Raw genomic sequence first — 24,016 nt, forward strand, 5'->3', positions numbered from 1 at the left:
CTTCCAGCCACTACTCCGCAATGAGGTACAAGATTCAAACATTTTATAGAGTCTCTTTGTATTTTCTCCTAGACTTTCTGCACATTCCTGTGTGTAAAGAGGAGGTTCCACCTGAAGAGGAGAGAAGCTCCAGTCTGGTCCAGGAGGAACCACAACCTCCACAGATTAAAGAAGAACAAGAGGAGCTACTTCAAAGACCAGAAGAGGCTGGTGGGTCAATGACTGTTAAAGGCAATAAAACATACTGCTTAAAGAAATACTTCGATTTTGAGTAGGGCAGTTTAAAAATGTATTAATCACGATTAATCAGCATTCAAACTATGTCCAAGATTATGCCATGTTTTACAAGCTCACGATGCCACACATGTTGAGCTGCTTGTAGATTGGCTATTTGTGTTACTTTTTGACTTTTCTTTTCCTTTTACAAATTCAATATACAATTAATTTCAACTGATGTTCACAACAGGATGGGGATAATTATTTTAGCACTTGAACAACTAGTGACTGCTCTTTTTTTACTGAACAAGACAACAGACTTGGTAAAGTTTGATTTGAATATGTAGTATAATGAAAGGTCTTTCTACTGTTGGTTTCCCCAGAGCACCACAGAGAGAGGTCTACAAGTATCTAGAGAGATGGCCTCCAAAAGACATTCAACGTTGTCAGAGGAACAGCCAGAGATGGACCAGAGACATGGACTGTTTGATGCAAGGATGCAACCTGTAGTAAAATTGTACAAGATAGGTATGTAGTGTTTTATTTACTGTGGTTTAAACCTGTAGTAAAGTTGAATACAATTTACAATTCAGGCATTTAGCAGATGCTCTTAATCCAGTGATTTACAGTAAGCAAGAACAAAACATGGTAATACATCAAATACATTAAAAGAAAAAATCAAGAATCATACGTAAGATAAGAACAGTGGAATATATCTACAGGGGCGGTTTTTAGCACTACGCAGCTGCGTAGAGCCCCGACGGCTAGAGGCCCCGAGAGTTCTCCCTGAAAAATGTCTAACCGTTCAGTCGCAGCGGTCGGTTTGTTTGGGCCCCCCAGGGGGGCCTGCGACGGCCGTCGCTTCCTCCTCCCAAGCGTCACTTCTTCATCCTCCCGGACAAGCGACGCCCGGCCGTCCCGTCGTGGGGTCCCCTGTTGTCCCCCTCTGGGGCTCAGTACCTGCTGCCTGGCCGCATCATCAGCGGCGCGCATCGCATGTAGTATGAATCCACCCGTGCCGTGCGCTGCAGAATTAGAGCAGATCTACAAGCTCACAACGCGTCGCGCTGCGACGCGTTGTGAGCTTGTAGATCGGCCGCCGCGCAACGCAGTCGAATTATACACACAATGGAAACCGAACATAAACAAGCTGAACACATGTAGGTTAGTTGAGTGCACAACCGCTCACCTCACAAACAAAACGACTCGTCACTCGAGTGAAGTGAAAAAGGTAGGCTGTGTCATGTATATGACTGTGGACAAAAAAAAGGTTTAATTTCAAATAATTTGTCACGCTGCACGCATGGACCGACGACCAAACAAGAGGGACCTCTCTCTCTCTCTGTCTCTCTGTCAGTCCAGTCAATGTCATGATTTCACAATTTTCTAATTGAATTTTGAATTTTGATTGATCACAAACTGTCTGCAGGCAATCAAGCAAATGTGATACTTAATAATTATAACAAATAACAGCAACACAAGCTGCTGTTCATTTTACTTTGAAAACCAGTAATTTGAGCTGCACTGCAGGGTTTATTTAACAGGGACAATACAAAAAACAAGTTGTAAAAACATGAAAACATGTTTAAGTTAAAGCAATTTATTCCCGAATCCCCATGTTCCTAAACATTTTCTCATACTTTATCTAAAGCTTCTGTGTTGCTTTAAATAATTATATTATCTGTATTACATGAATGTGAATCAGTGAATGTATTTGTTTTGCACTGGCATAGTAATGGCATCTTCTTAATTAGCCTATTTCTTTTCTATGATCTCATCAGGGAATTGAAGTTATTAATATATCTTGGTCAATAATATAGCTTTGTACTGATTGATAAAATCATAGACAAAATCTGAGATGCTTATTTACTCAATGTTCATATCTTGCTCAATACTGAGTGTAGATTTGTACTGATTGACTCAAGTATATTTAGTATAACCTTGTATCCCCATCCCCCGCAAAATGTGTCTAGAATCCCTAAAGTGCCCTTTTCAAATTTTGGCCCCTGCCCCTCCAAATCCCTGTGCACGTCCCTGAGCTAATGGCACAGTTTTTTCAGTACATGCATTGTACAGTTGGGGCGTGGGGGAGCTCACACTGTACTTTTTCTGCTATGCCGTTTTGCCTGGTAGTCTGCTATGCTGTTTTGCCTGTTAGTCTGCTATGTCGTTTTGCCTGGTAGTCTGCTATGCCGTTTTGCCTGGTAGTCTGCTATGCCGTTTTGCCTGGTAGTCTGCTATGCCGTTTTGCCTGGTAGTCTGCTATGCCGTTTTGCCTGGTAGTCTGCTATGCCGTTTTGCCTGGTAGTCTGCTATGCCGTTTTGCCTGGTAGTCTGCTATGTCGTTTTGCCTGGTAGTCTGCTATGCCGTTTTGCCTGGTAGTCTGCTATGCCGTTTTGCCTGGTAGTCTGCTATGCCGTTTTGTCTGGTAGTCTGCTATGCCGTTTTGCCTGGTAGTCTGCTATGTTGTTTTGCCTGGTAGTCTGCTATGCCGTTTTGCCTGGTAGTCTGCTATGCCGTTTTGCCTGGTAGTCTGCTATGCCGTTTTGCCTGGTAGTCTGCTATGCCGTTTTGCCTGGTAGTCTGCTATGTCGTTTTGCCTGGTAGTCTGCTATGTCGTTTTGCCTGGTAGTCTGCTATGCCGTTTTACCTGGTAGTCTGCTATGTCGTTTTGCCTGGTAGTCTGCTATGCTTTTTTGCCTGGTAGTCTGCTATGTCGTTTTGCCTGGTAGTCTCTGCTCCGGTAGTCTGCTATGCCGTTTTGCGCGCACACGCAAAGCACACATGGCCAATCTTTTGCGCGCGATGCAAGGGCCCCCTGACAATCCTTTGCTTAGAGCCCCCTGAATAGTAAATCCGGCCCTGTATATCTATATAATGAAACTATGTGTATACACTATAGAGTACAATGTCTACATTAAATGTTATCTTAGTTACGTAAATTGAGTCTTTGCATAGGCCTTTAAGGTCATCGAGGCTAGGGTAAGTGCTAAGGCAAGTGCTATGGACTTAGATGGAGTCTGAAGTTCTGATTGCAATGGGAAGTGTGTAACGGTTTCCTCAGTAGCTTATTTGGGGTGCCAGGCAGGCGTGTACCCACCAGAGAGGAACTTAGCCTCTCCTTTTTTGTGTAGCCAGGTGGTTTAAGGAAATCGGACAAAGGACTCAATACAAAATAATGAACCCTTAAATTAGATTGGAACAGTTTGTATTGAATGTTTAGAAGCAGGGATTGGCTTTCAAAGAAAATAACAAAATCAAACAAATAGCATTCAGTATTCAGAGCGAAAATCAACAAATAACGAAACAAAATATATTTAATTAATGTTCAACTCAAAATATTGGGCACAAATGGGATTATTAATTCTTTGGTCTTTGAGAGTTCAGTTCAAACAAAACAAAGGGACACAGATCATCCTGCTGTAGGGAGTGGGTTAAGAAATTACCGATCCTCGGTAACCCTTTCTTTTACAGTACAGTAATAACCATGAAATGACATGGTAATTACATGGTTATTACAAGGTAGTAAGGAGTAATTAATGGGTATTTACTAGGTAATTACATGGTAACTACAGGGTAATAAACACAACAATTACTAGGTAATTATCAAGTATTTTCTTGACTACTACCCAGTAATTACCATGTAATTATGAGTATTTACCAGGTAATTACATGGTAATGTAACCAGTAATTACTATGAAAACTAATCAGTAATTACTAGGTAATTATCAAGTATTTTCTTGACTACTACCCAGTAATTACCATGTAATTATGAGTATTTACCAGGTAAATACAGGAATTTACATGGTAATTACATGGTCATGTAACCAGTAATTACTCAGAAAATACAAAGTTTTCCCCAGTAAGTACTAGGTAATCCTTAAGTATTTTCCTGCCAACTACCAGGAAATTATAACCTATATACTAGGTAGTTACCAGTTAATTACACTGTAAATACTGGATAATGGCCATGTAGTTACCTAGTATTTACTATACAATTCACTGACGACTACCAGGTATTTACCCATGAATTATTGAGCCATGTGTTATCAATCAATTGGTGCAGTTGACCGTGAGGCTGTTAACGACGGTATTTACATTGTAATTACCAGATATTAACCTGATAACTACCATGTATTACCCAGTCCATTACATGTTAACTACAGGAAATATACCCAGTAAGTACTAGGTAATTATCATGTATTTTCTTAACTACTACCCGGGAATTACCATGTAATTATGAGTATTTATTATTGATTCATGCCTTATCAATCAACTGGTGCAGTGGCCGTGCAGGTGTTAATGACTATTTACATTGTAATTACCAGATATTAACCTGATAACTACCATGTTTTACCTGGTAATTACTCAGCATTTACCCAGTAACTAGAAAATATTTAACCGGTAATTACCTGCTATTTACCCAGTAAGTGTGATTTGTATTTACCTAGTATATACTAAGTAATTAAAGTGGAACTGTGACTGTAAAAGAAAGCGTGGTTTGTTTCCATATTACTACCTGGTACTTTCAGTATTTACCCAGTAATTACGGTAGAACTGGACTGTAAAAGAAAGCGTGGTTTGTTGCCATGATATTACTTGGTAATTACTCAGTATTTATCCAGTAACTAGACAACTATTTACCTGGTATTTATTTACCCAGTAATTAAGTTGGAACTGGAGTGTAAAATAAAGTGTGGTTTGTTTCCATGTATTACCCTGTACCTTCCCTGTAATAACCATATTTCAGTTTGTAATCAACGAGTAGCCCATGAACTCAAGAATGACACAATGATGACAGTTTAAGGGTTTTTATATAGAGATGGTTGCACAGCCACAGACAGACATGGATGGATGATTGTATGAATGGTATCTGAAATGACTAACCTTAACATGCGTTCTTCAGGAAGTATGCTCATTGTTTGTTTATACAGTGCAATATTAATTAATGTTGCAACAATTAATTCATCTATGTGTTCTCTAAAAAGTTCGTTTTTGCCTGTATTTGCTATGCTAAATCATGTTGCTAGGTTAACATTGGCAGCCATCTATGGTAGCCTAACAGGGCTCTAACAAGCTAAGTTAGCCTCAGCTAATGTATTTGAACTTTACAGTGATAAGAAGTATATAGGTTATAATTTCCTGGTAGTTGGCAGGAAAATACATAAGGATTACCTAGTACTTACTGGGGAACACTTTGTATTTTTTGAGTAATTACTGGTTACATGACCATGTAATTACCATGTAATTACCTGGCAAATACTAATAATCACTGGGTAGTAGTCAAGAAAATACTTGATAATTACCTAGTAATTACTGATTAGTTTTCATAGTAATTACTGGTTACATGACCATGTAATTACCATGTAAATTCCTGTATTTACCTGGTAAATACTCATAATTACATGGTAATTACTGGGTAGTAGTCAAGAAAATACTTGATAATTACCTAGTAATTACTGATTAGTTTTCATAGTAATTACTGGTTACATTACCATGTAATTACCTGGTAAATACTCATAATTACATGGTAATTAATGGGTAGTAGTCAAGAAAATACTTGATAATTACCTAGTAATTGTTGTGTTTATTACCCTGTAGTTACCATGTAATTACCCAGTAAATACCCAGTAATTACTCCTTACTACCTTGTAATAACCATGTAATTACCATGTAATTTCATGGTTATTGCTGTACTGTAAAATAAAGGGTTACCAGATCGGCTTGCTGTTAATTAAGTGGTTTTCATCCAAATGTTAAAGTGTTTGTATTTCTCCTGTTGTCAGTGACAGTGTCTGGGTTACCTGTGAGTGGTTTAGGGTCCCACTAGGTCAACTCAAAAATAGGGAAACAATCCTCCTGCAGCAAATCACCTCAGTGTACTTCTCCTCCCTGGATTTCAGCACAGTGGAGTTGGAAGAATCTCGGCAGGCCTTCTTATGCAGTGAGTGAATTTGTTTCTAAAACATGCTCCAACTCGAGCTACTTAAATGACCAAAATAAAAAACAGGTAGAGAAATTGCAGAGAGAGTGCTGGACACTGTCTTTGAGAGCTGCTGCCAGCATGCAAACTGTTTCTCCCACACCGAGTGACACACCTGTGGCAACTTTATCCTGACCAGGGAGATTGCCAGGTGTCAATCATCGTTAACAGGTTTACTGCCACCTGCTGGACGCAAAGCCAACGTCAGACTGCCAAGGGCTGCGGGGGCGATTTAGAGGGTGCACACACACCACAGAAACGGATGTTGTGGGCGTCCATCTTATGCTAAATAAATAGCGTCAATGCTAGCGAGCTAAAATATAGCCATCGTTGCTCTAGAAAGCGCCAATGTTTCCATCTACACCACCGGATAATCAGCAAAGACCTCCGAACATCGCGCGTTTTATCCAAACCACGGAGAGCTCCGTAGATTAGGAGTTATTCAGCTTTTAGTCAGCCTGTATAATGGGAGGTGGACGGCAGCACGGTTGCGCAATCCGGTCTAAGATCGCTAAAGAAGGAAAGGCAGAGCCAAAATAATAATAAAAAAATAGTAATCAGCGATCCGGTTTGATATCAATAATAAAGCTTATCAGACGGAGCATTCCGCCAGGAGCGGAAGGTAATTACATTCCTTATGGCGGAGCGTTCTGCCAAAAGCAGTAAGTCTGTTAAGTGGTGATGACCTGTTCATTATCCAATTAGTCAATTAAGAGTAAATTGTGACTCTGGCCGTCACAAGTGCATTCCATAGTTTTTGTTTGTTTGTTTTTTCTTTTTAGATATTTTTTGGGGCTTTTCTGCCTTTATTGATAGATTTACAGTAGGTAGACAGGAAACAGGGAGAGAGATGGGCAGAGAAGACACACAATAAGTTTGTTGGGATCGGGACTCGAACCCGCGACACACTGTCATGCTGGATTACCAGCCAAGGTTTCAAAGTTTTGGAGCCAGAAGGGAGAAGAGTGTGGAGCGCTGTCCGGCGCTTTTAGTGAATGTGCTTCCAGGTTCCCCGGCGTTGACTGATCTGAGCACGCAGGATGGTTTGTAGGGTCTGATAACAAGGATGCAAGAATACAAGAAAGCAAACCCCCCAAAAACATGCTCACTCCAGGTGTGGTAGGCTACTTAAAGGAACAAAATCACACCCGTGTGAAGTGAGGGGCGCTCTTATCATCTTACAACATGATGATGTAAAACAAACATCGAGACAAAACAAACCTTAAATTCGCTTTATTGTCAATGGTGTTTTTAAAACAAAACAAACATTAAACCTGTATATAGTTGGGTCTAGCGCCCCTCAACAATTAGGTGTGAAATCATGAGTGAATCAAGCGGTGGTTTTTGAAACATTAAAGTCATGCAAGGTAACACACATCACAAAATTCCAGCCGCCAGACCACAAACATGTCAATAACGCAAAGGCTATACTAGTGCAGCGCCAATCAACATCATCCAAAGGGGCCTGAGGGGTTTAAGTGTAAATGATAAATATGCTACAATCGATAATATGCCGTTCTTACAACTTTGTTGCATTACCTCAAACGACAGTCATGACTGAACTGAAGAAGTTCTGTCGACAGACAAAGTCCACAGTGTGTCTCATCACAACACACTGAGCTTGCTTGTACGTCAGATACTTTCAGCAAGCAACGTCGCCATAAAGCAAAATATAAATGCCTGAAGTGTAAAGCCAAATGTATCCTTTGCAGCGAAAATAGCCGCTCTACAAGCTAATCTGGTTGTCCTTCTTTTTGAATATGTTGCAGGGCCTTTGCTCCTAGACCATAAGGGTCATAACACATTGTATTTTTTTTTGTAGACTTTCTGCACGTCCCTGTGTGTAAAGAGGATGTTCCACCTGAAGAGGAGAGGAGCTCCAGTCTGGTCCAGGAGGAACCACACGATCCAGAGATTAAAGAGGAACACGAGGCGCTACTTCAAAGACCAGAAGAGGCTGGTGGATCAGCGTTGACATTACTAGCAGTGAAAAGTGAAGATGATGATGAAAACAGAGAGACAGAGCCTGTAGCCGGTACCTCAACTGTACACATGAAAACACAAGCTGATGTAGAGGACTGTAGAACATCACAACCAACTAGTGACAACCAGCTCCTCTCTTCACACTGTTCTGAATCTGACACTGAAGACAGTGATGAGTGGGAGAAGACTAGGGGAGATCAGTCAGCTTTAAACACACTGATATCACAAAACACACAAAATGTGGGAGGACAGCACAAGCTGTCCCAGGACTTGGAATCGTCAAAACAAATCACTCACACACGGAAGAAAAGTTTCAATTGTACAGAGTGTGCCAAAATGTTTAATCTAAAGTGGAATCTAAAAACACACATGAGGATTCATACAGGCGAAAAGCCCTACTCTTGTACAGTTTGTGGTAAAGGCTGTGTTAACACAAGTCATCTAAAAACACACATGATGACTCATACAGGCGAAAGGCCCTACTCTTGTACAGTTTGTGGTACAGGCTTTACTCAGACGAGTACTCTAAAATCACACATGATGACTCATACAGGCAATTGGCCATGTTATTGTACAGTATGTGGTAAAGGCTGTGTTACCACAAGATATCTAAAAACACACATGAGGATTCATACAGGCGAAAAGCCATTTTCTTGTACAGTATGTGGTACAGGCTTTACTCAGGCGGTTAATCTGAAAAGACACATGAAGACTCATACAGGCGAAAAGCCTTTAGTTTAAGACATATGGTCAGTCTAATTCACTAAAGTATTTTTAAAAAAATCAGACTTTTTACGTGTCAGCGTTCTCAAATAAACATGATAAATTGTTGCATCTGAGCCAGTCTTGCATTTTGTTATTTTGGAGCGCTGCTTTTTCCATTTAGTTGGTTTATGAGTTAAGTTATTTTCAAAGCTGAGCACCCACTGCCTTAAACAAAGGGCAGTCTCCAGAGGAAGCACACTTGTTCTTTCTTTCTTTATCTGAATTATATGTATAATCTGACAATATCAACATGACTGAATAAAATACACATTAATAGTTCCTTGTGATGGAGCTTAATTTTATCTTGTGTATGGATCTTATTTTCTATTCAACATGATGGAACTTCATTTCATCTTGCATTATTCCCTCCAGCTCAGTACAATATGAGCCTCAGTCTGTCCACATTTGTCAGTATTTAACACATCATGGTAACCCTTCATTGTACGGTACGGTAATTACCAGGTAATTACCTGGTAACTTCATGGCAATAGTAGGTTTTACCTGGTAATTACCTGGTAAGTTATGCAGTAATTACTAGGTAATTACCAAGTATTTTCCCTGACAACTACTAGGTAATTACCCTGTATGTATAACTATTATTACCAGGTAACTACCCAGTATTTACCCATTAGGTACCAGGTCATTACCAATTATTTCCCTGACAACTATTAGGTAATTACCCTGTATGTATAACTATTTACTGTACCTGGAAATTATATGGAACTTACCATGGTAAATGACCCACTTGTTGCCAGGTAATTTCCTGACAACTACCTAGTAATTACCTAGTATTTACTGTGTAATTACCAGGTAACTACCCAGTATTTATAAGTATTTACTCTGCTACCATGCAAGTTACCCAGTAGGTACTAGGTAATTACCAAGTATTTTACTGACAACTACCAGGTAATTAAACTGTATGTATAGGTTTTTACTATGTAATTACCAGGTAACTACCCAGTATTTATAAGTATTTTCTCTGCTACCAGGTAACTTACCCATTAGGTACCAGGTAATTACCAAGTATTTTCAACAACTACCAGATAGTTACCGGGTATTTATAAGTATTTACTGTGTACTTACCAGGTAACTACCCAGTATTTATAAGTATTTTCTCTGCTACCAGGTAACTTACCCATTAGGTACCAGGTAATTACCAAGTATTTTCAACAACTACCAGATAGTTACCGGGTATTTATAAGTATTTACTGTGTACTTACCAGGTAACTACCCAGTATTTATAAGTATTTACTCTGCTACCATGCAAGTTACCCATTAGGTACCAGGTAATTACCAATTATCTTCCTGACAACTATAGGTAATTACCCTGTATTTATAACTATTTACTGTGTAATTACCAGGTAACTACCCAGTATTTTAAGTATTTACTCTGCGAACAGGCAAGTTACATGTAGTTACTATAGGTAATTACCAATTATTTTCAACAACTACCAGATAGTTACGGGGTATTTATAAGTATTTACTGTGTACTTACCAGGTTGTCCAGGTAAGTTACCCATTAGGTACCAGGTAATTACCAAGTATTTCCCTGACAAGATTGCCAGTTGTTATTAAGTAATTCCCTGACAACTACAATGTAATTACCTGATAGGTACCCAGTAAGTAAGGAGGAACTATACTGTGAAAGGAAGTGTGTTCTATTTCCATGATATTACCATGTACCTACCTGGTAATTGTAGATTATAATCCTCCATTACCCATCATGGTGTATTTTTAATATAACAGCTAATAACTAGGTATTTACACAGTTGGACCACATAGATTTACAAAACGTTAATAGGTAAAACCTTTCACGTTACCCTGTAAGAAAGGTGGAACTGTACTGTGAACGGAAGCATGGCTTATTTCCATGATATTACCATGTACTTTCACTGTAATTGTAGGTTATAATCCATCATTACCCACCAGGATGTTTTGAACATGTTACCTGGCAATTTCCAGTTATTTACACAGTAATAGACAGTTGGACCACACACATTTACAAAACGTTAATAGGTCAAACCTTTCAAGTTACCCTGTAAGAAAGGTGGAACTGTACTGTGAACGGAAGCATGGCTTATTTCCATGATATTACCATGTACTTTCACTGTAATTGTAGGTTATAATCCATCATTACCCACCAGGATGTTTTGAACATGTTACCTGGCAATTTCCAGTTATTTACACAGTAATAGACAGTTGGACCACATACATTTTCAAAACGTTAATAGGTAAAACCTTTCAAGTTACCCTGTAAGAAAGGTGGAACTGTACTGTGAAAGGAAGCGTGGTTTGTTTCCATATTACTACCCTGTACTTTCACTGTAATTGTAGATTCTATACCCACACTATTGACCTAGCCTGGTATCCAGCCTGCTTCGCTACGTTCGGCGGATTTTTTTTTCTCTCTTCGCTTATCAGTCTGGAAAGCCTCCCATTGGGAGGTTTTGCAGAACTACACTAGAACTACATATGTTACGTAGTCAACGTCGTTGCTGATTGGATGTTGTTCCAACGAATGAGAGTAGCGTTAGGCAACCTACGTCATCAGCCAGCGCCACCCTCCATGCTTTTCACACTGTTGTTGATAAATGTATCGCTAGTTCGAGACTCGATCAAAAAACTATAGTAAAAACTAAGTAAACACTAGTTTGACATGTCAGATACAGTAGTACAAAAAACCTGCCGGCTGTGTGGGGTGAGCTTACTGAACGTTGGTGGGACGTTGCAGAGCATGCGTGCACTTTTTAAAGGCAATAAGAAAAATAAACCCTTGTGTGAGAGATTCGCCGAAGTTGGGGTGTCCTTAGTGGACAAGCCTGATCTGTCTCCACGCATATGTATACCATGCTACCATGTCCTTGAAAAGGTGGAGGTATATTTGCTCACATTAAAAAAATGGCAGTCAGTGCACAACCGTCTAGCCGACGCTGATGGTGTGAATAGAGAGAAGAGGACGAGGGACACTCCTTCTAAAACCCCTCGGTCAATAAAGAAGATGTGCTCCGTTGCCAGTCCACAGAAAACGACCGAGGCAGCGACCACAACCAAGCAAATGTTGCCGTCCAGAAGTACTACAGAGGTATGTTACTTTAGTTTGCTTGTTTATTACTTAGGCTAACTGTAAATTGTTTGTATAACCTTAGTTAATATGATCTTTAGAGTGTTGTAAAATTATCTAAGCAATCAAGGCAGCATGTAATACTTTAATGTTAAATTAGTGTTTGATTTAGTCCAAAAGACAAAGTTTCATGTTAAGCTTTCATTAAGTATATTTAGTTTAAGTTATTTGTAGATTTAGTTTGATTACAAAAACAAACAATAAGTAATTAAGCCCTATGTTATACTTGATAATAGACAGTGGTGGAAAAAGTACTCAAATGTCTATATTGCAATGTAGAAGTACTCTGTTACAAGTACAAGTCTGGAATAAAACATTTACTTGAGTAAAAGAACAATAGTATTGGTATCAAAATGTACTAAAGTACTGTAGTAAATGTAGTAAAAGTACAAAAATGTTTTAAAATAGCAGATCTACAAGCTCACTAACTAGTAACTAAAGTTTTCAAATAATTGTAGTGTAGTAAAAGTACAACATTTTCCTCTGAGTTGTAGTGAAGTAGAAGTAAAAGTATAGACAATTCAAAATACTCCAGTAAAGTAAAAGTACCTCAAAATTGTACTTAAGTACAGTACTTGAGTAAATGTACTTATTTACTTTACACCACTGATAGTAGAGCTAATAGAACAAGCTCACAATGCGTTGTAATGCAATGCATTATAAGCTAGTATGTAGTCTATAAATGGGGGAAAATTACATTTTGAGATTTTAGAATTTATACTTAGGTACTTACATTTGTTGTTGCCAATACTTTTGTACTGTCAAATTTGGATTACAGGCTTTTTACATGTAAAGGCCTGTAAAGTTTATTTGTATATTGTGGTATTGCTACTTTCACTTTACTAAAGGAATCTGTGTACCTGTCTTCCACCACTGATTTTAAGATCCCATAGATCATTTTTTTATTAACCACATGAACCCCAGCATCCATATTTTAGGGGTTTCATAATAGGAGTAAAGAGACAAAGATTTGGTGTAATTAGTTGAACATTCAGTGAGCAGATCTACAAGCTCACATTGTACCATGTTGAAATGTGCTGTGAGCTTGTAGACAGGCTATTTACTTATTGTACTTGATGTACAATCAATAATATATATTTTAAGCGGTTAAAAGGGAAGTTATCTGTATTGCACAATGCTGAATAATCTTCTGTCCTTGACCTTCTCATAGCTCCTCACAACCGAGGCAGCAACCACAACCAAGCAAATGCCATCCAGAAGTAGTACTGCAGAGGTATGTTACTTTAGCTTGCTTGTGTATTACTTAGCTGTATATTGTTTATGTATAACCTTAGTTATTATGATCTTTAGAGTGTTAACATTATCGAAGCAATGAAGGCAGCATGTAATACTTTTATGTGAAATTAGAAATTATCCAAAATGCAAAGGTTCACATTAAGCATGATCTGCTCACTGAGCATTCAGTGGGCAGATCTACAAGATCACAATGTGCCATGTTGAAATGCGCTGTGAGCTTGTAGACAGGCTATTTACACTATTGATGTACAATAAATAATATGTTTTAAGTGGTTAAAAAGGAAGTTATCTGTATCGCAAGATGCTGAATAATCTTCTGTACTTGACATAGGTGTTTGTCCAGTACCCAAGCAAAAGAGTGAGGCTGCAGTGTCATCCAGATGTGGCCGGAATCATTGAACATATTGCAAAGGGGAACTGGGAGGCAGCAGCCAAGCAAATTGTGCTACACAGGGCTCTTGTTGAGGAACTGAAACCTGAGGTCTTACAAATTGTTGAGGAAGAATGCCGTGTTCTCTGTGACCAAAAGCAGAGTTTTGTGCTGCGGCGGTCTTCCCCTGATCAATTAAGGACATTTTCATTTGCTGCCCTGGACAATGACCTGAGGCGTCTGGCTCCATTTATCTCCTCCATCTTCTCCACCATCACAAGGCAGTCTCCACATACTGCCTGTGCGGCTGCAGCTATTGCTCTCAGAGGGAGAGAGAACCGATTATCTGCATTTTCCTACTATATTAACAGTGTGTTGCAGTATGGTGGTGCCAAGAAGTCAGTATTCCAGAGATTGTCCAAACTTAGCATAACAACAAGCCATACCTGTGCCATTAAAAAGCAGAAACAGATGGCAACTCTCTGTGGAGAAGCTCTTTATCAGCTGAAGGTAGAAAATGAGATCTTCCTGAAGTACAAAACAGTCTTTGCAGCTAACCTGTGTCCAGAGGAAGAGGAGTCGCTCCAAGTTTGGAACAGTTCAGCTGAATTCACCTACTCTCAGTTATCTCCGTGTGACATATCTGATTTGGGAATAGGTTTTTTGAACATCACATCTCACAGTGAAGAGGGTGTGTCAACACAGTCTAACCCGCCACAGCCCACTGCACTCCAGCCTACTGCACTCCAACATACTGCACTCCATTCTCCAGCCTTACAGCCCATAGCACGCGAGTCAACAGTGCCCCATCTTACTGCACCCCAGCAGTCTACAGCACACCAACCTGCCACAATACAGCCAAATCCACCTTCCACCTTTTCTATTATTTTGGACAATATTGATTTCTTTTTGCATGTGCACCACCAAACCACTAGCCATGCTAACAAGTCTATTCACTGGACTCACCTTGTGGCTGTGGAAGACAGAGTCCCAACTCACCACCTCAGCGATCAGAAACCAGTTCAGAGTGTGATTGACTATGACATTTATGACGCGCTACCGACTGTTGAGACACAGGCCCACATGAGAAGGGATTTAATCATTCTCGCTAGTCGCATTGTCACTAAACATCTAGCTGCCTTCAAGCCCCTGTCTGCAGCTGTGGTCAACCATATTCCTCATGCATATTCTGATACCATGACAGAGGCTTCCACTTCAGTACGTATAAACACATGATGGATATATTATAGACATGGACACATATATATCAATCAGTTGATATATTATAAAACAGCCAGGTGCATAGACTGCACACAAGAGGAGAGCGTAAGTTGGGACAGCTGTTTTTCTATACAATGCAATCTGTGGCAACTGGCTCACGGTAAGATCCTTTGAGATTACGCTTAGTTATTTACAACTAGGCTTGAAGAAACAGAGGGGGTAATTAAACCCCACAGGGGTCTGCGTGAACTCCTTACCCTAGATGCATCCATGGGATAACAGCTGCATGGCATATTTTAGGTCAAGCTCTGCTCGGCTCTATCTGTCTGTCCTGTCTGTCATGAATGCAACGTATCTTTGTCAAATATGCATCTAGAGTCAAGAATACAGTCTAACTATTTCATTGCAGGTGTCAAATAATGTTCTGTATATTTTATATGGTACATTCATTCTTATTAGTATAGTTTCATCTGTTGCTAAGTTCTCATAGGAACCCTTGCCTGACAGTCCTGGCTCACTGATTGGCCAGTAAGTAAGGACAATTCTGAGTCCCACCCTCATGAGAGAGGGGGGGGAGTTTTAAACTTGCATTAGTATATAGACTACCTGTTTTCGTTCCGATGGTGTGCTCACTCGTACTAAGCTGATTTGAATAGGCGTGTGCGTGTGACTCCAAGGGCCTTTGTTCCCGAAAACTGCCTTGTAAAACTGCATTCGTACCTCTTTCAATAAAACTTGGATACGACTTTTAAGACAAAGAGAAACTCTCCGTTTGGACTTCCTTGACACACCACACCACTGCAAACTACACAGAACCGTTATTAAATATTCTTCAGATGGTGCCGATGCCCGGTTGCTGAAGGATCCCTCGTCGTCTTGAGCTGGGTGAGTTTAAAATTATTATTACAGCTGTTTTCACGAGGGGAGCCTGGTAAATTCGATCCAGGGTCGGATCTGTGCAAATAGGCCAGTGGTGAGGTGTCTCAGAGCGCGAGAATTTATCTTTTTCTTGCTAGGCAGTGGCAACGCATTCCATTTACCATTGTTTTATTTTAACTGTAAACGCCGGGCGAGCAAAAACCTCGTCCTAAACCCTGGTTTAAATTTCATTTTTTACGACAATTAAGTTGAAACTAGTTTTTGTAATGTTCCGCCGTCAAAGTGGCGGTTCATTATAAAAACACATACCTGGCCAAACGTGCAGAAGATATGGCGTAGCCATATAGAACAATACCTTTGCTTCCTGTGGGGGAGCGTGGATTCTGATATACCTTATAGGCTAAAGCGATTTCAAACGGCACACGTTTTTCGGGGAACCGGTGGGGTTGTGGATAGTAGCATGCGAGCAGACACAGTTGCCGCAGTGCTGTTCTGCCCCGCTGGGAGTCCCGGAAGGCGCGCGCGGTTTGCGAGCGTTTTTCATGACCAAGTTCTATTTTCGTGGCCGTCCTCGTATTACATGGGGTGCACAATATTTGGACGGTTTTGTGCATTCCTGAGGGCTAGCCGAAAGTGTTTAGTAGGGAAACTGAGGCCCTACGTTATTGGGCGTATGGAATAGGAATCTGAAATTTTGGATATTAATATTAATATTTATTAATATTATTCTTCTGAGATTGTCTGGATTACGCACGGCCCAGTAAGACGAGCCGGCGAGCGTATTGCAAAACAGGGATTTTGTGACGTATATATATATACGATGCATAAGGTGCGCGCACTGCTGTGTACTTGTGTTTTTTTTTGCTTACATTGCTGCTGGGGGTATGTGCCTGCATTTCTGGTGATTGTTTGGTTATGATCGCTTTGTGCTGGCACTATTTCCTCCTAGCGGTGATTTGTGGAAAAACACGGGTGTACGTTTAAATGTTTTACACCTTCGTATAAGTGGGGGTGGGGGGTCTCTGCTCGACGGGGTATGGGGTCCTTTGTTTAAGAAAAGTACAGGGGCTTTTGCTGAAACATCGCGTGGGTCTGTGTGGAAGTGCGGCTTTATTCTGGGATTAGATGAGTATTTCTCTTGTATAAGGGCTAGTCTGTTTTGAGCAGCGCTACACACAGATGCGTGGGATGTGATGGCAGAGTCGTATTCCTTTGTCCTGTGGACAAGGGTCTGGACAGGTAAAGTATGGCGATGTTATGTTGTTGCTACACTTTTGCCAATGATTTGTCGTCAGCGTACTGCTTTCCACGTTTGGGCGTATTGTTTTGGGGGAGTGGGTAACCTATATGAGGAGCAAGTGTTTCCAGGAATCGGATCTTTTTTCGCTTTTTAAATGTTTCTGCATTACTAAACGTGCGTCTTACATTCGATTAGGTTACGCTTTGCTTTTCATTGTGTTTATGGTTGCTCTTCCTGTGAGGCCTGGGTGGGACGTGCGGCGTGCTGATTTATTTTTGCTGTTTGTATCATTGGGGTGACGCTCATTTGGATGTGCTCATCTTGTTGTTAATATCTCTTCGTGGCCATTTTGGTTTTCCCAGTGGCATTGCGGCTCTTTGAGTACTGGCTATCTGGTGGCCGTACTGTCTTTGTTCCCGTTCGGGAGCGTTTCTTTATTTTTTACAGTCTCCTCATACTTCCGGTGTGTGAGCGGGTTTGTTCTGGGTTGGCTAGGGGCGTGGTTTTTGTTCTTTCTGTCAGCAACTACTGCTCCCTTGTGCCGTTCCGTGCGCGTGCGTGTGCGTGCACTCCTCTCTTTCGCTCCCGTTTTCCTTGGGAAATTATGACGTTTCCTTTGGGGTGGATCAGTTTTATTTCTGATTTAATCGACGTTATTGGGGTTACGTGACCGCATGTGTTCTGGTGCTGCCATGGGTCGTTTGACTCGTTTCCTCTGTCTTTGGCTTGACAAACTAGCCTTTTGATGCGTGTATGTGTGTGCCTGGGGCTGTGGGTGTCTGTGTATGTCTGTCCGTATGGGTGATTGAATGTTTTATGGGTGGCTTATACCTGTGGTGATGCCCGGTGCTTTGGCACTGTTCTTATGATGGACAGAATCCTGTCTATCTTTCCTATGGCTGAGGCTGCATGTTATTGATACATGGAGAAGTTTCATGTCTCAAATGGGGGGAGGTGTCGTTAGAATTTGTATTGATTTAAGGCATTGCAATATGTCTGTATACGAAATACGAGGGTTAAAGATGGTTTTAGATTACTCTTTATGTGTGCTTTTGTGGATGTTGTCTGTCTGTGTTGAGTATTCATTGAAGGAACAAAACAGTCTAGAAGGCCTCTAGGATGTTCATTTTCTGGCTGGACCAGAGAACGAATTCTGTTGGGTTTTGATAATGTTATTTATTCACTTGGACGGCATGTGTATGGGCACATATTTAGACGTGGTCTGGATCTGTTTGTTTGAAAGTTGTATTTTGAATACGAAAAGATGGGTAGGCTACATTTTTGTGTCATTCCTTTCTACATATTGTTTTTATTCAACCCGGGTGAAAATAATTGCTAGAATGACTATTATGATCAGACCATTTTTGAGTTGAGTGGTGCGGTCTTGAATGTGTACTGAATGGGTGTTGGGCTGTGCAACAATTTTTGCCAGCCAGGAGACATGCATAGCTCTGCACAGTAAGGATGGCTTCACCGACAAACAAAAGTTTGGTTCAGTTAGGCCAGGCAGTATAGTCTATTTTTTGATGAATTGAACAATGGTGGACCCTCTTGTAGGCTGTCCACTCACAGTTAGCGGCCTTTGGGTTGAGTTTGTGCTTAAAGGGTACTGTAATTCTGCGAACTGTTGATAAATATTTCAATCAATCAATTATCTTTAGGACTCGAACGGCTGGTTGCATTAATTGACAAGAGGCTAGCTGTGGAGTCACTAAAGATGGCCTAAGATAACAATCTGTTAGAGCTTACAATAGCTGTGAGTTCATCCTGTCATATAACAGACAGGGACCTTTTATTACTTAGGAATGCTCTCGGAATAGACCACCTGTGGTGACGTGTTGACTGAGGCAACGGAGGGTCAACACACACACACACACACAAGATGGGACAGAGTACATGGACTGATTCCTTGTCCTTCTACCTTGTCCCATGGGTGAAGTTATACGTGTGTGTGTGAAGTGGTTATGTTTGAAGAGTTGGAAAATAGTACTACTGAACCGTGGTAGTGATTTAAATCAACTCTGTGAGAGTCCTGCGTGATGAGTATGTATGACTGTACTCAATGTGTGTAGTGCGTGCCTGTGCGTGGGTGCGTGATGGATGCGTGTGTCAGTTGGTTTGTTCTGCTGACTATGGTTGTACTGAGCGTGATGTTATGGATGGCGTAGCACTGTTTTCTGTGATGATCAGATTTTTGTCATGAGCCATGTTGGTCATGGCTCAGGGGGAAGTGATAGGTTAATACATTTATGAACAAACTAGATAAATAAACAAAATTAATAGGAGGTTAACAAGTAAACTGGATGCATGAACTAGATTAGATAAGGGAACTATAATATGGCTATTCATGTACGTTAGAGTGTATAAATGTATAAGAGTGAAATTATATTTGAGAAATTATTTAAAGATCAGTGACTGTTTAAAGGTGGATTGACTTTTTTCTTAAATGAATAATATAGATATTACAGTAGGGAGGTTCATTTAAATTTTGACGGAGACAACAGCTCAGTCTATTTTTGTTGTCTTGTGCTCAAAAACTCAGAGATTGGGGACAATTAAGGTTTAAAAATGTGGGTTTAATTTGGGGGTCCAAATAAAATTTAGAGGGTAAATGACAAATGCATCTCAAATTGGAAATGGTTACATTTAGGTAAAAGTTAGGTTAATTAGGGATTGTTAAAAATACAGTTCTTATTAGTAAAATTTATATATAGTTCTGCATGAGTAATTTGATTCTGGGACAAAAACAGTTGCGTAGGGTGAGATAAATCTCCATTTACTCAGTATGGGGTTGGTTGTATGCAAATGAGTGTGGGTGATGGGGTAACTATTCCCCTGCATGTGTGTGTGTGTGTGTGTGTGTGATATCACGATAATTGATTGAGAATAATGTATGTGTGAGTGAATGAATGGTTGAATGTACTTCATACTAGACTTACTTCAAAAAGGTTCTAGCTATGTCCGGTGAAATATTGCTAGTAGAAGCCATTCTAAGAGTGATAGTTAAATGAGCGAATACATACAGAGCTACGTGTGAGGAATTGCAATGACAATTTTAGCATGCTCTGACGGAATGTGCTTTTAGGGAAAGAGGGGGAGAGAGCTAAAATCCCTTCCTTACACCCTCAATAAATAACTTGTTTAGTTCCAGAAGGAGGGGGGATCGCTATCGCCCTGAATCAACACTATGTTTCAGGTGAAGAGAGCTTTAGGGCTATCTCCTCTCCTTTGTTTTAAAAAGACCCACTGTGAGCTGTGAGCAAATTTATTGGGGGGCTATTTACAGTAAACAGATGGCTACCCCTGTTCAAAGATCTTTACTATAGTTAGGTTTATTACATCCTTTCTGTAGTAAGATGACATTCAGCATACCAGCTGACAAATATTTTTTATATATTTTGACCACTAAATGGCATATTGTTACAATGTTTCCTTCATCTCTTTCTGAGAGATCTTTCATGTCACCTTACTGTGACATGTGGTTGAAATTTCATTTGAGGGTTACTGTGAGGGGGGTTGAGGGGCAATGTATTTCATGTGTAGGATGTACCAGTCATTTCCACAACATAGTGGATTCTTTGTCCTTATGTTGACAAACGTCAATCTGTAATCCGTTCGTGGGCACGTCTTGTGCAAATATACAATAGTAACAACAGAGTGAGTCGTCATTTGGCGACCAGGTTATATTATCTTTGGGCCTTGTAGTTGTTCTCTTCTGTTACTGATGATTTCGGAATCAGGGGATATGACTACTACTCCCTTTAGCTCAAATGTTTGCAGGATACAGATACACATGTCTATTAAATCCGTCATTAATTATAAATACCATTTCTGTGGCTGTACTCGACAGTTTACATTTTTATAAAGTTAATCTGTCGCTAGGATGGATTGATCGTAGGTTAATTGTTTCCTTTTTCAGGTGATTAAGTAGTAACATTTTCAGTTTTTATTTCTTTCAGTTGCATGCGTGGTGGACAATACATGGGTGAGTATTGGAACGGCCTTCTCTTTGACAAAGTTTTTGTCTTAATTTTGAACAACTGGTAGGAATATTCCCAGGTGTTTGGTGTGTATACTTGAATTTATAGTGTACATTTTTTAGGAGGCCGGTCAATACTCTATTCATGATATGGCCTACCACGTTTTTTGTAACACATTTTTGGCCCGTAATTATAGTTAGTTTTTTAAAACCCCTTCTCACGATTTTCTTTTTAAAAGTAAAACCATTTGGTAGTCCATTTGGATATACGTGAGTTTTAGTGTAGGGAGTTAGCCCCATCTTTTGTTTTCGAGTTCTATTAACCTGCATGGGTGATGGTGCATGACTGTTACATGACTAGACGTTGTTCTGCCAGTTTCAACTCACAGGGTAACCTTGTCTTGAAACATTCAGTGTGTGACATGTTCTAACAATTTGTTTGGTTTGTATTGTTTATTGTAGACTTAGTTTAAGTTTAAAGGGGGGCTATTGTGGGTACTAATACACAGTAGGATTTTTGGGAAGTCACTGCATTTGTGATTTTCCGGTTAATGACACCCTTTTCACTACACTATGTTATAGGAGGATATTTGAGTTTTATAATAGGTTAATTTGGTTTCTGTCTCTGAACACCTAAATTTCGTTGCTTTTGTTTCCGCCTGTAGATACATATTTTTGTATCTATTCGTGTGAATTGTATATAGCTATACAGTTCACGGTGTACATGCTTCCTGTGATAACCGCGTTAATAACTGGTTTTCAGGTTGACCATTGTGAATCAGTGTGTTTCCTTTAGGGTTTTGACAACTAATATATGGGGTAATTTTGCATCACAGGGGGGTTATTTTTGGACAATTGTGGGTGCTTATAGTAGCGATAGAAGTGACTATAATTGTAATTCAATATTCTCTGACCTTAAGGTGTGCCCATATACCGCTCCAGTATGAGTGGGTCACATACACACGCATGCTCCTCCCCACCAAATGGACTGATGGCCGAATTAACTTCAATTTTGGTCGAATGGGACTCTAAATGGGACTTATGGGGCCCTTCTGGCCCATGGCCACAGGATAGCGTATTTTCTCCAGTTGTCATCAATGCCTTGAACGTACGAATACAGGACTATAGACTGGTCCTGGAGCATAGGGTTAGGGCAGAACGAAGGTTGATGGATCTCTTTCTCCAAAGAGGACAGGAAATGTGTGAGGCTTATGCCCAATGTCATGTTGATGGGTCACCAGTACAGAACACCCTGTCCACATCCGTTGATGGGTCACCGGTACAGGACACCCTGTCCACATCCGTTGATGGGTCCCCAGTACAGGACACTCTGTCCACATCCGTTCGCTCTCCTGATGAAGGAGCCTGCGTTTTTGATGCACGTGACTTAGATTTTTCTAGCCCCGATCCGGATGACGCATCAACGATCGCGGTGCCACAACGACCGGACGGCGGAAGTGGTGGACTGATTCTGGGAGGGGGTCCTGAGGCCACGGACGTGTGGATGGTAAAGCGACGGAATCGTAAGGATGTTCGCCCTTCTGATGTTTTCTCTCCTTCTGATGTTGTTTTCTCTCCTTTGGATGCTACAGAACCTCCGCTGACATTTGTCTCCCAGCAGCGTGAGGATGAGGGGACGATAAGGCAGTTGCATAAGAGACAGTTACAATGTTTTCAACAGGAATTAGCCGAGTTTCTTCTGAGAGAGAAAATTGAACAAGGCCTGCCTGAGGGTGTGCAGACCGCCTTGAAGACTGCGGCCCGTGCAGTGGACTCAGCCCCGCTGCCTCAGAACGGTCCACCAGTCGTTCAGGCACCTCTCAGGGTGGCGGGGCCACATGACGTTCCATTGCTCGACAACCATTCTGTTCTTCCTAGAGACGTCCAGCCTCGTCAGCGTTTTCGCCGTGGTCCCAAGCCGCGATACCAAGGTTGCTTCAGATGTGGTGGTTTGTCACATGTGGAGCGGTATTGTGTACAGTTGCCGCCCGGCTCCTGGCAGGGACAGCCGTCGTGGGGAGCGTCATTTGGATGGCGTGGGGTGATGGCGCCCGTCCAGCCGTTGCGCACCTGTCGTGGTTGGCCTGTGCCACCACCTGACCCTCAGTAAGAGTTCCTGCGGCTCAAGTTTACCGGGCGGAGATCTGTGGACTACAACTATGACGGCTGAGGTAACGTGTGTCAGTCATTGATCGTCTATTTTTGTTTGACATTTCTGGGAAAGCTGCTGATTTTTTCTTTTGGACATTAACATTAGGGCAAGTGTTATTTTTACCGCTTGTACAAGAAAGGGGAACCCGTCCCCTTCCCTTTCATGGTGAGGTGATAAACTGGTGACTAACGAAAAAAAAAAAAAAAAAAAAAGAGCTCACTTTCTATTATCTTTGTGGTTGGAGATTACATCCTTTTGTGTTCTTAAATTTTACTTTGTTATAGGTGCTAAGTAGTTGTGATTTTTAGTGGGCGATGATGACGGTCTGTGATTCAATATCGGTGGTTTGTTCGGTCATGAGGGGTAGCATGTGCGTGTTGGTTGTTTTCTCTGTATTTTCCTGGGGATGTTGGATTCCCAGGAAAAAGGGGGGAGTTGTATTATTTTATACTATATACACGTTATATTATAGAGGTCAAGTCTCTTGCATTTAACATAGTCTAAATGTAATCTCTCTCTCAAAAACCATGGTTAATACACACTTTGCCATGCCAGAACAAGAGAGATTAATACAAAACAGTGGGATTAATGTCAGAGAAAGTCACACTAAATTGTTTTAGGGTTGTCAAAATAACAAAGGGAACATGCCATGATTTGCAATTGAGTTGTTGGTGCTTTGAGGGGAATTAAATTACATTGGAGGTATATAAATGAAAGTCAAAACGAGGACTAATATGTTATAACACACTTTCTTGATTTTTGCATGGAGGACTAATATTCTAACCGCATGATTTGAGAGGGACTTCTAACTTTCTTTGGAGGAAGGCTGCATGTCACCCTTTAATAGGT

At 40.7% G+C, this 24,016-nt stretch overlaps 1 protein-coding gene across 1 annotated transcript in view; it reads left to right on the plus strand.

The window, feature by feature from the left end:
* Nucleotides 1-24,016, plus strand: part of LOC306917981 (uncharacterized protein) — a gene marked incomplete at its 3' end in the record, with an annotated part of 68,952 nt that overhangs the window by 3,053 nt on the left and 41,883 nt on the right. The window contains exons 3-5 of the mRNA XM_079530881.1: nt 73-210; nt 600-744; nt 8,023-8,160. Coding sequence (XP_079387007.1) covers nt 73-210; nt 600-744; nt 8,023-8,160 — 421 coding nt within the window. The remainder of the gene's footprint in view (nt 1-72; nt 211-599; nt 745-8,022; nt 8,161-24,016) is intronic.

This window comes from Electrona antarctica, assembly GCF_951216825.1.
Source record: "Electrona antarctica genome assembly, contig: scaffold_40, whole genome shotgun sequence".
In the NCBI taxonomy this organism is placed as follows: domain Eukaryota; kingdom Metazoa; phylum Chordata; class Actinopteri; order Myctophiformes; family Myctophidae; genus Electrona; species Electrona antarctica.